The 15,653-nt window shown below is 47.1% G+C and overlaps 1 protein-coding gene across 2 annotated transcripts; it reads right to left on the bottom strand.

Annotated features, from left to right (window-relative positions):
- Positions 1 to 7,105: 7,105 nt before the first annotated feature.
- On the bottom strand, positions 7,106 to 15,488 carry CDC42EP2 (CDC42 effector protein 2). 2 transcript variants are annotated; one of them, XM_081281903.1, is made up of 2 exons: positions 15,357 to 15,488; positions 7,106 to 10,676 (listed from the first exon to the last, which is right to left on the bottom strand). In XM_081281903.1, the coding sequence occupies exon 2, from the start codon at positions 10,340 to 10,342 to the stop codon at positions 9,695 to 9,697; it is 648 nt and encodes a 215-aa protein (XP_081138029.1). In that variant the 5' UTR covers positions 10,343 to 10,676; positions 15,357 to 15,488; the 3' UTR covers positions 7,106 to 9,694. The 2 variants fall into 2 exon arrangements, with proteins under 2 accessions (XP_081138029.1, XP_081138030.1); XM_081281904.1 differs by lacking the exon at positions 15,357 to 15,488 and adding an exon at positions 15,026 to 15,163.
- Positions 15,489 to 15,653: the final 165 nt, after the last annotated feature.

The following is a 15,653-nucleotide window of genomic DNA, read 5'->3' as shown; positions in this document are numbered from 1 at the left end:
GCCTCGCCTCTCCCAATTAGGGAAGCCGGAGAAAGGAGGGAGGGTCTGACCTAGGGCAAAAACGAGAAAGCAAGGGTTAGTGAAAGTTGGGAGGCCCGGACATGGGCTGTTTGGAATGCAAGCGCCTTCCTCGCTGACCTTTAGCCAGGTTGTTGATCTCACTCCCAGGGGAGGGACTGGTGAGTAGCTAAAGTCCACCTGTGCTCCCAAGCGTGTACCTATTTTATTTATTTATTTATTTATTTATTTATTTATTTATTTATTTATTTATTTATTTATACTGGAGATTGAAGCCAGGACCTCGCACATGCCAGGCAAGTGCTCTACCGCTGAGCCACAGTCCCAGTCCTTTTTACTTGGTGACAGGGTCTCACTAAGTTGCCCAGGCTGTCCTTGAATTTAGGATTCTCCTGCCTCAGCCTCCTGAGAAGCTGGATTTTGGGTGTGTGCCACCGCCTGGCAAAGATAAACTTCTTGGGTTGGGGATCAACCCCCGGGGCCCCGCACCTGTTAGGCAAGCACGTGTGACCATTTTAGACAGAGGAACGTGAACACCCAGATCTAGGCATTTTTGGTCTGACCTTTGCGAGCTGACAAAAGATGCCTTGCTTTCCCGCCACTAAGCTCCTTCACCCAACTTCACTGATACCTACCTCCTCTCCCTTGCCTCCTACTCCTATCTAAGCTTATTCCGTTCCCTGAGGTTTTGAAGAATTTGCCTGATGCAACTAACTATGTCTCTCTCTTCTGTACCTTTCATTTCTCCTTCACTATTGATTCATGAAAATCTGAGTGCAAACATGGCTAATATCCCCTTTTAGAAAATCAAAAACCATTTTTTTATGTCCAATTCAGCTTTTGATTGTCACCTCATTTCTCTTCACCCTTTCAAAGCAGATTTTCTGCTTATATTCCCCTCTCTGTTGCCTTGTTTTCAATCTCTCTTTCACCCAATTTAATAGGGATTTTGTTCTCACCTGTCTATCTAAAACAGCGCTTACAAAGTTATCACAATCTCCGTTTCAACAGGTTTGGAGATCAATTCACTGTCCTCATGGGTCTGTCAATCCACATGACATGGCTGAGCATTATTACCTGTTCTACTGCGCTGGCAGTTCCTTCAGCCTCTCTCCCCTGTTCAACCTGCCAGGATCCCCAGGACTTGGTCCTTGGTCCTTTTCATTTCCCAAATGTTCCATATTCTACCAATCCCAAGATGCACACATACCCCATCCACATTGTTGTATTTCCGAATCAGGATGCATCTTACTATCATTGTACTTTAAAATCATTTTTGGAAGGTCAGAGTTCTGAGGTTTTTGTTTTTTCCGGGGGTCGGTACCGGGATTGAACTCAAGGGACATTTGGCCACTGAGCCACCCCTATTTTGTATTTTGTTTAGAGAGAGGGTCTCACTGAGTTGCTTAGCACCTCATTTTTGCTCATTTTGCTGATCCTCCTGCCTCAGCCTCCTGAACTGCTGGGATTACACGCATGTGCCACCGTGCTCAGTGAATTCTGAGGTATTTGTCAGTGCTGACTCTGTACCAGCACCAAAACTTTCAGAATGGGTGTCAGGAGTTGGGAAGAATAATCCAGAGATGACATTGGTGCACTTTTTTACCCCAGGGAACCAAATGATTATGCAGATGAGGGATATCAGAGGTGACTCCAAAGCAGGAATCAAAAGTATACTAGCCCATGGGCTTGGGTTGTAGCTCAGTGGTAGAGTGCTTGCCTAGCCTATGTGAAGCACAGGGTTTATTTCTCAGAACCACATATAAATAAATAAAGATCAAAGTGGTACAACCTTTTAAAAAAAAGTATATTAGCCCTAAAGCTCAACATAAACATACTTGGCAAGTCTGTTCTTGATGCATACACCAGAAAACTACGTGAGAGAATGTTCACAGCGACATTATTTGTAATAACTCCAAACTGGAAACTCTGCTGCCGATCAATGGTAGAATAGATTAAATAGCATTTGGCTCAGTGGTAGAGTGTGTGCTTAGCATGGACAAGGTCTTGGGTTCCATCCAAAACACCAAAGACAAAAACAGCAATGTATGTATAGTGTATATTACTTTATAACTACATGAATAAATCTCAAGAACAATATTGAACAAAAGAAGCAAAGTATCCTTCAAAGAGGACATAATGTATGATTATGTAAAGTTACACAAACAGACACACTAATCTATGGGGGTAGAAGTCAGGAGAGGGGGCATCAGTTGGCTACTGAGTTATGTTCTTTTTCTTCATCTGTTTCAGGGTTACACATTTGTTCTTTTTTTTTCACTAGAATCTTTTTTTTTTATTGGTTGTTCACAACATTACAAAGCTCTTGACATATCATATTTCATACACGTTTGTTCTTTTTTAAAAATTAATTGAGCTACACAAGGTTTGTGTACTTCTCTGTGTGCATATTTCAATAAAAAGTTATGAACCCATCATCAATAGCTTTCAGTTCTTTTAGGGTTATGTTGTAGGTGTATGTGAGTGTGTGATACTGGGGATTTAATATGGGGTGCTTATTCACATCCATAGTCCTATCTATCTATCTATCTATCTATCTATCTATCTATCTATCTATAGAGCCTTACTAAGTTGTTTAGATCTTGCTAAGTGCATGAGTCTTGCTTTGAACTTGGGATCCTCTTGACTCAGGCTCCAGAGTCTCTAGGATTATAGGTGTGCACCACTATGCCCTGCTAACAAAAAAAACTTTTTGTTTGTTATTTTTGTTTGTTTCTCACTAATTTTCCCAGGCTGGCCTTCAATTAGGATACTCTTGCCTTAGTCTCCGGAGTAGCTGGATTTACAGTGTGCACCACCATACCCAGCTTCTTTTAAGAAATGCTACATCACCCAGTAATAGTTACTCTTCATGCTCTGAACAAGAATCCACAGTATTTCTCTTACAGCAAGAAGTGAACATAGGAGTGCTGTCTCTTGTAATCTCAACTATGACTCTTTTACAAAATGTTTATTTCCTGTTCCTGCAACTGTGGACTCTGGTTGACTTAGTTTTTAGGATTTGAGGGAGGAATGTTTCCACCAGGGAGCACAATAATGATTTCTCTAAATCATGAGCTGAGTTTGTCAATGGCCCATTTTGCGTTCCACATGCCACTGGGGAAGAACATAAAAGAGAGTCCAGGGCTGGCTGGGGTGATTGATTCTGATTGTCAAGGGGAAAGAGGATTGCTGTGATCCAGGAGGCAGGAGAAATAAAAATGAAACAAAGTGAATCCCCTGAGATACAGTGAAGCATTCCTGGGCCAACATTGAGGAGGCTAAAACCTAGGGAGTAAGCCCAGTATTCAAAACAATTTTAGTCCCAGGGCATTTACTAATCTGAAAGATAGAACTTTGAAATTTAGCTTTCTTTTGTCTGTCTTTAGGGGGAGGAACAAAAATCAAAACCCAGAACTTGCCCAAGATGAGAAGTCAGATGCTCTTCCACTGCACTTTAAGAGGGAACCCCAACTTCTATGGACTTCCATTATCTGGGTGGTTCAGGAAAGGTCAAGCCTTGAACTCGGATTAATGTGAACTTTTTCTTATAATGCTCCCACTTACCTGGCAAAAGCAAGCAGGAAGACATTACTTCCTTCCTGAAGGAATGTGTTAACATCCTAAATAAATATTATCCTTTCTAAAAATATATTTTGAGATACAATGGCCAACCCATATTAAAAAGTAAGTAATGATCAAGCTGGGGCTGTAGCTCAGTTGTAGAGCACTTGCCTAGCATGCATGAGGCACTGGGTTCAATCCTTAGCACCACATAAAATAAAGACATTGTGTCCACTTATAACTAAAAAAAAAAAAAAAAAAAAAAAAAAAAGCAAGTAATGATCAATCACACAAACAAGAAACCTTGTACAAGGACCAATACAAACAATAGAAAATATAAATTAATCCACAAAAAATTAACATATAGGAATTATCTGGCACCAACCATAAAATAACACTGCCTACTTAAAGAAATTAAAATCAGGGCTGGGGATGTGGCTCAAGTGGTAGCACGCTTGCCTGGCATGCGTGCGGCCCGGGTTCGATCCTCAGCACCACATACAAAGATGTTGTGTCCACCAAAAACTAAAAAATAAATATTAAAAAAAAGAAAATCAAACACAGAAATATATGTAGGGAACGAGTATGTATTAAAAAGTGCCATGACATTTTTTGAAAGAACCACATAGAACTTTTAGAACCAGAAAATACAGTAACCAAAATAAAGAGCACAATGAATGAATGGGTTAAAGGCAGATTAGACACAACTGAAGAGAGAATGAATGAAATAGAAGAGAGAAAGAAATTACATTCAATATAGCATGAAAAGACAAAATAACAGAAAATACAGAATTAGAGACAAAGAGGAAACAATGAGAGCTCTAATAAATGTTAACTGGAGTCCTAGAAGGTAAAATAGAGAAAGGACAGAGGCAATATTTAAAGAAAATGACTACTAATTTTCCAAAATGATGAAAGACACCAGTCCACAAATAGAAAAAGTCCAATAAAGCACAAGCAAACTAAATAAAGAGTTAATGGAAGGTCAGTCAATGGGTATTAATTATGGTTTGATAGGAGAAATGTGTTCTGGTATTCTATTGCACTACAGATAATAATGTACTGTAGGGTTCAAATAAAGCTAGAAGAAAGGATTTTTAATGTTTTACCATAAATAAATAATAAATGTTTGAGGAAATATATATGTTTACCTTAATTTGAAACTACACAATGTATACATGTATTGAAACCTCAGTGGTACCCCTTAAATATGTGCAATTTTATGTGTCCATTAAAAATAAATAAAACAGGACTTAATGGAAATAAGTGCTAGTACATTTAATATAAAATAACACAACATCTACAACATACTTTCAAAAGGCCAGGAAAAAGTTTTTATGTGGTGATAGAGAAAGCAAAGAGGCAAAATGATAATAATTGGCAAATCTAGATGAAAGTCACATAAAAGGTGCTATTCTTTCCATTTCTGTAAGTTCAAAATCTTTTGAAAAAAGTTTTGGAATAAAGTTAACTCTAAACAGGGAGAGTCATCAAGGGCTCAGATTTTTTTTTTAATATTTATTTTTTAGTTCTTGGCGGACACAACATCTTTGTTGGTATGTGGTGCTGAGGATCGAACCCGGGCCACACGCATGCCAGGTGAGCGCACTACCGCTTGAGCCACATCCCCAGCCCCTCAGATTTTTTTTAATATATATATATATATATATATATATATATATATATATATATATATATTTAGTTATAGGTGGATACAATATCTATTTTATTTTTATGTGGTGCTGAGGGCTGAACTCAGTGCCTCACGAGGGCTAGGCGAGCGCTCTACCTCTTAGCCACAACCCCAGCCCCCATTTTTTTTTTAAATGAAGTTCGGAGTCATGCCAACTGCTAACAGCCAAAGCACAGGCTGAAAGCAAAGGGAACAAAATCTGGATTATGAAGGAGCAGTATTCAAACCAGTTATAGTTTTGTTGTAGTAAAAGTTTGTAGCTACTGTCAGGTCTGATGGTGCACGCCTGTAATCCCTGTGAATTGGGAGGCTGAGGCAGGAGGATCTCAAGTTCAAAGCCAGCCTCAGCAACTTAAGGAGATCCTGAGCAACTTAGTAAGACCCTGTCTCAAAACAAAACATAAAAAGAGCTGGGGATGTGGCTCAGTAGTGAAGCACCTCTGGGCTCAATCCCTGGCACACACACACACACACAAAAAGTATGAAGAGGGGTATGTGTGTGTGTGTGTGTAGATTATATACAAATACTATGCCATTTTACCTAAGAGACTTGAGCATCAAAGGATTTTGCTCTTCAGGGGTCCTGGAAATAACTGGACAATGAGGTCCAGTTAATATGTTTTTCATTGTTGCTGTTGTTTTAAAAATAAATACTAGAATAAGAACATGCATCAAGGCTGAGCATCTAAAACAGTAGGATGTAGGGACATTTGTCTCTCTTTTTTTTTTTGTCTGCCCAACAACTTCTTCCCTTCTTGGGGAAGTCCTCTTGAGCATGGTATTTGTGGGACATGGTGCCCAGACAAGCTGAAGAGGGCAAGTCTTTCTTCTCTCTATCCTCAGCTACCTGTAAGGAGGTATCAGGTAAATCTGATAATTCAGGTCATTACTCCAACGTGGCAGCCCTGAGTGGTTTTCCTGTGCTGGTGCCTGATGCAAGATGAGTCAAGAGCACTTCTGGGGACACAGGAAAACAATGTCCTCTCCTTCCGTGGATCCTCTGGTCTCAGTTCAGGTCCAGGGTGAGGCTGGCTGGGTGAGGCACTCAAGAAGATGTCCCCAGGCAGAAGAGGACAGGCCCCTCAAGCACCAAGAGGGCTGCAGGTGAGAAGGTGCTGGTCCTGTGGCTCCCCCCACCCTTGGCCTTCACAGACTTTGCCAGGGCCTGCAGCTATAGCCCTGTGGGGCAGAGGTTTGCAGTCAAGAACAGGCTATGAGTCCCACTGACCAGGGGTGAATCCCTAACCTCTGAATGAGGGCAAAACTTTCAAATGAAAAATAAAATGCTTGGGGGGGGGGATGTATAATGGTGCAGGTGCCATGGCAAACAGCAGGGGGTTCCCCCAGAAAATTGAAAATAGAATTACGCTGTGATTTAACGATTCCACTTCTGGCAGTATTCCTGAAAGAGCTAAAAGCAGGATCTTGAACAGATATCTGAATTCCCACATTCATGGCCACATTATTCACAGTAACTAAAAAGTGGAAGTAATCCAGAGCCCCCAAAGCAAACAATAACAATCCCAACCTTTCTATATAAAATGTATTAAAGAAAACATCAAATAAATTTTTGGGATTTTTTTTTTTTTAAAAAAGTGGAAGTCGGGCTGGGGATGTGGCTCAGGCGGTAGCGCGCTCGCCTGGCATGCGTGCGGCCCGGGTTCGATCCTCAGCACCACATACCAACAAAGATGTTGTGTCTGCCGAGAACTAAAAAATAAATATTAAAAATTCTCTATCTCTCTCACTCTCTCCTCTCTCACTCTCTTTTAAAAAAAATTAGAAGCTGAATAATTAAAAAATAAATAAATAAATAAATATTAAAAAAAATTAAAAAGTGGAAGTAATCCAAGTGTCCATCTATGGACAAATTAACAAACTGTGGCATGTGTGTACAACAGAATATTAATCAGCCTTAAGAAGGAGAGAAGTTCGGAAATAAGCTACTACATGGATGAATCTCGAGGATTTATGATAAATGAAATAAGCTAGTCACAAAAAGACAGTGTATGATTCTCTTATATGAGGTATCTACAATAGTCAGATTCACAGAGAACAAGAGTAGAATGGGGTGTCTATGGGATCAGGGAAGGGAACCTGGGGAGTTAGTGTTTGGGGGGATGGAGTTCCAGTCTGGGAAAACAGAAACAGTTCTGGAGATGATTGGTGGTGATGGTTGCAGAGTAATGTAAATGTACTCAGTGCCACTGAAATGACCACTTGAAATGGTAGATTTTGGGGGGCTGGGGATGTAGCTCAGTGATAGAGCACTTGCCTATAGTATGCACAAGGCCCTAGGGTCCATCTTTAGCACCTCAAAAAAAAAACAATTTTACATTACACATATTTTACCACAATTTTTAAAAAATGCAGCCAGCAAATAGACATTATTATTGCTGTGGGTATAACTGTGACTGCATGACCAATGTAATTCTGCAACCTGTACTCTCAGAAAAACGAGAAATTATATCCCATCTGATTCAAATGTATGATTTGTCAAGATCATTGTACTGTCATGTGTAACTAATTAAAACAAATAAAAAAGAATGCAGCCAGCCATGGTGGCACTCTCCGGTAATCCCAGCAATTTGGGATGTTGAGGCAGGAGGATCACAAATTTGAGGCCAGCCTAAGCAACTTATCAAGACCCTATTTCAAAATTTAAAAAAATAAAATAAAAAGGATGGGGATGTGACTCAGCGGTAGAGTTCCCTTGGGTTCAATTTTCATTGCCGAAAGAAACCAGGAAAAGTGAGAGGGGGTGGGGAGAGAGAGAGAGAGTTGTGCAAACAATTTCTGGTCTCCTGGTCAAATTCTGTTGCTTCCTGGAGGCAAGAAAGGGTGGGAGCTAAGTCAGGGTCTGGGCTCAAGGGCCGAAAGAATAAACAAGAATGGAGAAGGAAAGAATGGGGCCACTGTGGCCTGCCCTTGCCTCCAGCTGCCCGCATGTCTGTACCAGGTACCCAGTGTACCTTAGCACATCTCCCTCTGCTTGGTCCCCACACCCCCATCCCCTCCCCGTGGCTGCCCGCATCCTCTATTCAGCCAGTCGGAGTGATGACCTTTCTAAAATCTAGATCTGACCACATGTCTCTCCTGCTTCAAATCTTTCAGCAGCTCTGATGCCTCAGCTTCAGACTGGCAAGCAGCAAAAATGTTCCCAGCAGATGCCAGCCCGTTACCCAGCTTCACAGTAGCTCCTCTATCATTCATTTTGGTACCTTAATGACTTCTGCTTATGCCTGAGCACAAACGCCTTAGCTAAGGTTTAGCTCGCAGTCACACCAGATTGTCCTGCTGGGCCCTGACACCACCTGCCCCAGCTGGGGAGCACTCCTGCCCCTTTGGCGCGCCTGATAGTGTTGTTTGCTTTCCAGCATTTACCAAGCTAGAGATTGTCTCTTATTGGTTTACACGTTTATATCCTCCCCCCACTAGCATGCAAGCTCCAGGAGAGTAGGGATCACATCTGCCTTGGATCCCCAGCACCTGCCGCCCTGCCAGCCAGACTATGGATGTTTAATAAACAGCTGCCGATGGAGTCCTCTGGTCAGCATGGTCGGATCTCTCCCAAGCCCGTCCCTCTTTCCCACGTTTTTCCTCATTCATCTGAAGCAGGAGAAACTGTTGGTCCCTTGCACACACTTGTGACTATTCCTTTCCTCTTGGGTCTCCCCTGGCTGACCCCAGCTGCCCAGGCAGGGATTGGACCCAAGCACCTGAATCGAGGTCTGAATATCCACAATAGACACTTGACTTGCTCCTGCTTTGTTCTCACTCTGGCTGGGCTCTGAGTCAGGTGTGATCCTCCTGAGAGTAAGGCCTGCCATCTGGCATGGGGCCTTCCCCACGTGAGCACACCTTCTTCAGGAAACCCGGGGCAAGGGTACAGGATGCTCAGCCACAGGAAGCAGCACTTTTTATTGCAACCAGAATCCCCGGGGTCATGTGAGGAAGGGATGGGTCAGGACACGAGGCTGGACACATCTGGTCACTGATACCAGGCTACCAGTCCAGGACACAAAGCCAAAGGTGTGGAATAGCCCACCAAGTGCCCAAGTCCTCCAGCTGCCTCTTCCCTGCCCTAAGGCAGGGCATCCAGTGGGGCAGGGGTGGAAAGAAAGTGGAAAGGGGGCTCTTTCAGCAGAGCTTTCACCCAAGAGAGAGCAGTGGTGCCCAAGAAGCTCAGGGCATTCTGGGCTGACTTCTGCTTGTGTCCTGGGTGGGTTGTTCCGGGAAACCAACAAGGCATACCGTGCCTGTGGGGAGAGGACAGGAGGAAGGGGAAAAAAGGCTCACAAGGAGAATCACCCCCCAGCGACCACAGGTAGGCCAGGGATCCTTGACTTTGGGCCAGGGCCATGTCCACACCTGGCCTCCTGGCCTCACCCCAGCCTGGATGCCTGGTCAGCCAAGGTCCTATGTGGGGATCTGCATGCCGTCCAGGTCCTGATCCATGATCTGGAGAACATCATCCAGGATGGAGGGCCCTAGGTCCACATGCAGGGACAGCAGGGAGCTGCCGTGGGACAGGAAGGGCTCCTCGGCCCCTGACTCTGGGGTCAGCCCGTTGTGGGGCGAGCCAGCCTCTGGAGTCCTCCAGATGTCCACATTTCCTGCCTCCTGTGGGGAAGGCTGCACCTCCAGGTGCAGGCGAGGGGGCTTGGGTGGGGCCTGGGCTGTGGGCAGGGTGAGGGCCTGGGGCCCGCCGATGACAGGTAGGGAGATGGCATTCTTGAGCAGAGGCGATGGCTCGATGGGAAGCAATGGGCCCATGGGGAGCTCCCGGCCACACATGGTGGCAGTGCGCGTGAACTGGAAGGGAAGGGCGAAGCTGCCGTCCTCCTCCGACTCCTCAACTGCAGTTCCTGGCAGAAGGTGGAACTTGCCCTGCAGGAAGGAGATGTCCCCAAACATGTCCCCGCCACCTCCACTGCCGATATGAATGGTATGACGGAAGTCCCCTAGTGGTGGGCTGATCATGTCCGAGGACAGCAGGTCCCGCAGCTTCTCCTTCTTGCCCTTGCGACTGCCACGCTTCAGATAGATAGGGACCTTTGTGGACATAGTGACCTCACCCAGGCCTGGTTGCCCAGCCCGCAGCTTATGCTGCCTCCTCTCAACACCCTCAACCCCAAACTCAGAGCGCAACGTTCAGGTGCTGGAAACGTGCCAAAGGGCTGAAGACTAGGGTGTGGGATGTAACCAAAACGGACCGAAGGAAATTGCAAAAATGAAGATTAAAGACCAGGGAAGGCAGAGGTCGAGATAAAAGTCACTTTCTCCCAAAGGGTTGGAAATTCTTTTTTGAGAACTGGAGGCAGAAAGATGGAGAATCTGTTGCTAGCAGTGTGCTTTGGTCTTGTTCCTGAGATTCTCCACTGGGTCCAGGGCTGAGGAGCTGAAACACAAAGGGGGCATATAAGTCAGGGACAAGAGGACAAAAGTAACCATTTCATTTCTGGTCCCCCTGCCTCAGTCCAACTTGGCTCCTCTCCTTGGGGGAGCCCTCTGGAAGAAGCAGGTCTTCATAAATCCACTGCATCTTAAAGAGTAGACCCTGGGAGTCTAAAGCAGGAGGATTGCAATTTTGAGGCTAACCTCAGCAACTTAGTAAGAACTTGCCTCAAAATCTAAAATTCAAAATAAAAAGAACTAGGGATATAACTTAGTGGTAAAGTGCCCCTGGATTTGATCCCCAGTAAACCTCCCCCCCCAAAAAAATGGGACAGAACACCAGCACCAAGCCCCTCCCTTTATATGCCTAAAACTGAGGCTTGGAACTTGAGTGATAGGCACAAGTCTTGTACAAAGTCCTACTCTGATCCCAGGCTCTGCCTATCACCCCCACCTGAATACTCTCTCCCTTTCCTGATCCACTGCACCTCATGACACATTATCCCTCATGACATGTAGGTACCAAGTTGCATGGTGGTCTCACACATGGTCTCAATACCCAACTCAACTGAGGAAAGAGAGCTTGAAAACTGTCTGTTCTGCTTAGGCATGACCTGGGGCAGGATGTACAGTCGGTGTCCTGCAACAGTGCAGGACAGAGGACACCTCCTGCAGGTCCAGTCACATCCCACCTGGAGGGGAGTTAGGAGTTCTCATGCGTAGGGGCCCCTGAATCTAATACAGTGTATGGCCCTCCCTCCCTGCCCACTCCTGAAGGGCAGATAGGGTGGACAGTTTAGATATTTCTAGTGGGAACTCTTACCTGACATTCTTTTGGGCTTTCTGCAAACACATCTCAATCAACAACACCACCCTACTATCACCCCCCACCTTTGAAAATTAGGGTATTGGGGTGAGGATATAGCTCAGTGGTGGAGTCCTTCGCTGGTATGTGTGAAGCCCTGGATTCAATCCCTAGCACCGTAAAAAAACAAAAACAAACGAACAAACAAAAACCTATTTGGGGAGGATTCGTTCAAGGCATTGAAGAGAGAGAAGAAAATGCAAAAACATGGTATAGGTGGTGCCATTTATTAAAAGCACGACTCCTTCTCCATATAGGCATGTATAAGAACATACATATATGGGTCTGTATAGGATTCTGTCCTCTATAAAGACAGAGAAGAATCTGGAAGAATTTAGATTGTCCCATGGACTACACTGACAGGTAGGGGCAGAGAGGATGTGTGGAGTCATGGATGAGGAAGGAAATATGTCCTCAGTAAAAGTGATCTATAACACTTGGTCCGGTTATTACAACGTGGTGTACGTGTATGGTACACGTTAATGCCAAAGAGTGTTTGGCCAAATGTTGATGGTGGTTGCCTCAAGGTGTACAATCTCAGGTTAACTTCTCTGTCTTATTCAGACTTTTCTAAACTCAACTTGTTTGTGTGTGTGTGTGTGTGTGTGTTGCTGGGGATTAAATCGAGGGCCTTGCTGAACATACTAAGTAAGTGTGCTACCACTGAGCTACACCTCAGCCATCAACTTTTTAAATTTTTTTTTTGGGGGGGGGGACTGGAGATTGAACCCAAGAGCACTTAGCCACTTAGCCCTTTTAATGTTTATTTTTTAAATTTTGAGACAGGGTCTGTTTAAATTTCCCAGGCTGGCTTTGAACTTGCAATCCTCCTGCCCCAGACTTCCAAGTCGTGGGGATGATAAGCCTGGGCCTGGCCATCAGGCCTGGTCATCAAGTTCTTACTAATAAGCATATTGGGGCTGGGGCTGGGGCTCAGTGGAAGCGCACTTGCCCAGCATGTATGAGGTACTGTGTTCGATTCTCAGCACCGCATAAGAATAAATAAAATAAAAGTCTGTCAACAACTAAAAAAATTTTTTTAAAATAATGAGCATATATTATTTATGTAGTCAGGAAAAAAAGATATATATATATCTTGTAGTTGGACACAGTACCTTTATTTTTGTTTACTTATTTTTATATGCTGCTGAGAATCGAACCCATGGCCTCGTACATGCTAGGCGAGCACTCCACCACTGAGCCACAACCCCAGCCCCTAAAGCTATTTTTAATGTGGGAAAAAATACACTATGAAAGGGTGTCACACTGGTTTAACAAAAAAAGGAAATGGAGCAAGTATGTCCTCTGCTTCCTGGGGGTGATGCATGGAGGGCCTGGTTGGCACAGTACAGACATACAAGAGCCCAGATGTGCAATCAGCATAAAGAGGCAAAGAAAAAAATGTGTTCAAGGTCATCCAGCAGATAAGGTCAGGGCCAGGATTCAAGCCAGATGAGCCTGCCCTCTCCCACTGCTCCCCACCCCATAGGTCAGCCAGGGGTAAGCAAAGGAGGCATCTGCCAGTTCCCCTGCCTCATCCTTCATCCTGGGCAGGAGGAAGTAGGAAGGAGAAAGGAGGATGCAAGAACGGGACCCAGTCCTTTCCCCCAATGTGGGCCTTGGATCAGGAAACCCCACCCCAAGACCGGACACCCCAGGTCAGTCAGGCTGAACCATGGACTCTGGACATCTTGCTCCTCCCAGAGCACCTGCAGCTGCACAGGAAACAAAGGAAGGACTCTCCAGTGGTAGCATTCCAGCTAAGCTTGGAAGGAGCTGCCGGGAGGGGAGGCGGTGGGCCTCCCAGGGTCTTGGAAACCCATTTATCCTCTGTCTACCACACCAGGCCCAGGGACATGCTGACAAATATCCAGTCCACCCCCTTGTCAGGAGAGAGTCCTGGGAGAGCTTTTCCTTCGTTTCCACTGTTGGAGAGTGGGGCTCACCTATGGGATTTGCCCAGAGCCTGGGCCAGGTCCTCCCTCCATCCCTAAATCACACTAGAGCACCAAGCCAGCTTGAATGTTTCCACAGCAAAGTGGGCGTCCCTGACAGCTGTCTCACTCAGAGCCAGATGTACCCACCCAATTCCAGATGTGGAGAGACCAGAGGCTAAGGGGAAGGGTGGGTCCCGCATCAACCACCCAGGGGAGAGCTGGAAATTACAACCAGCAAGCCTCAAGTATTTAGATTTGGCAACCATGAAGCTTCCCATACTAATGTTCCCAGTCACATCACAGTGAGTGTCCTTATTGCCCTGTACAGAAGTGGCAGCTGAATCTCAGCAATGTTAAGAAACTTTCCAAGGCCAACCAAATAGCAAGAGCTGGCACTGATCCATGTGGCTCAAATGGGGTGGGCTGCTACAAGTGGGATGTATCTGGGGAGTGGGAGGGAAATCACCAGGTCCCTTCCATCTAGTCATGCCCTTTGGCTCCCCACTCCCCCCAACTTGCAAGTGTGCAGAGATGAGAATGAGATTTCCTTAGGACAAGGCTGTCCCTGGGAGGCTGGTGGAATGGCGCCAGGCCGCAGTAGGAGGAGCAGATGAGAGCCATCCCAGCTCTCTGGACTTGCCTTGGACCTCCCTCAGAGAAAATGACTTCCTGGAGATCGGGTCTCTCCTGTCCCGAGGAATATCGGACCACTCCCCACTAGGGATATTCAAGAAGGAGGCCCCTGACCTTCAAACTAGAAGACTGGCTTTAAATCCAGTTCCATCCGGGAGTGGGTGATCTTGGGCAAGATACCCCTCCTCTCTGGGTCTCACCCTCCTCATTCAGAAAATGGGCTGACGGCTGCTGAAAGGCCTCACTGCTGTCCCGCAAGTGAGGGCGCAGGGGTCACTGTCAGTCCTGTCAAATGGATATTCAGAAACTATCTGCAATGCCTTCCTCAAGCACTGTGGGTCTCGGGGACACTGCCTTGAACAAGATCAAGAACAAACTGGAGTTGGCCAGCGGCAAGCGCTGGTTAGCCGTCTCCCGGTGTCTGGGTGAGGAACGCGCCCGGCTCTGCAGCCACTAGGTGGCGCGCGCGCTCCCGCTATCGTCCAGCGTCCTGGAGGAGTCCCAGGGCGCAACCGGGTCTCCAGCGCGCCTCCGGCTCCAGGCAGGAGTCCCCGAGGAGCTGCGCGTTCGAGTATCAGATGAGGATTGTCTGTGGGATCGTTTTCTCTTGGGAGTCACTGGTCGCACATACAGACAATGAATGGGGGAAAGGGGCGATGGGGGACCCTGTCCCTGTCTCCAAGCTCTGGGAGGGGCCTCCCTGGTGCTTCCCGGCCTGGGCGATGTCCGAGTGTCCGCTCGGCGTCGGGCCAGAGCTCCGGCGAACAAGCCCCCGCCCCTCCCGCGGGTCGGGTTCCTCTGCCCGGGCTCGAATTCCGGCGCCGACCCCTCCCCGTCCCCAGTCCGAGCGCAGCTCAGCCCAGCCGGGATCCGTTTCAGGACACTGCAGCCGCGGCTAAAGATAGGAGAACATCTCACCATCGGCTAAAAATACGGCCCGAGCCCCGGCGGGGACACTGGGTGGCAGGAGGACGCTTCTGGGTGCCCGAGGCTAGGACCGAGGTTCCGGCAGATTGGAAGGAGGACTGGAGATTTTCAGGTGGAAGTGCTGCGCCCCACGGGCCGTGCGGGTCACGGGTGGGGCTGCGGGGATCGAGGCGCAGGAGGAAAAGCCCACCGAGCCCGAGAACCTGAGCGGTGGTGAAGCCGGGACCGGGGCGCGAGCGGGGACCCGGAGCCTCTGGGATGGGCCTCTCAGGGGACCCCGCGGAGCCGCGGGGGAGCTGCAGAAACCCTGGCCCGAACTCACCATCAGGAGCGCTGTCAGCGGACCCGCGGGAGGCGAAAGCTCGGAGCTGGACCGCCAGGCTGTGGGACCCGACCGGGCGGTGAACTTACTGTGCGGACAGTGGCCCTAAAGCGCCGCCCCCGTCCTGCAGATCCAATGACGGTGCCGCCCCAGTAGGACCACGCCCACAGCCCCGCCCCGCCCGGGCACCGCCCAGGGCTCCCCTAGTGCAGAGGCGCTGGGTTGGGGTACAGAGGCCTCGCGCTCCCAAGGGCGCGGTCCTGCTTCCGTTGTTGCTGGCCGGCGCTGTCCGATACC

The sequence above is a fragment of the Spermophilus citellus genome (genome assembly GCF_964194105.1).
Source record: "Spermophilus citellus genome assembly, chromosome: 2".
NCBI lineage: Eukaryota > Metazoa > Chordata > Mammalia > Rodentia > Sciuridae > Spermophilus > Spermophilus citellus.
The sequence above is the reverse complement of the archived record's forward strand: the minus strand, read 5'-3'. Positions and strand labels throughout refer to the sequence as shown.

Excerpts from the sequence above, each read along its gene's own strand:
- CDC42EP2 (XM_081281903.1), bottom strand. The coding sequence starts at position 10,342 with ATGTCCACAAAGGTCCCTATCTATCTGAAGCGTGGCAGTCGCAAGGGC.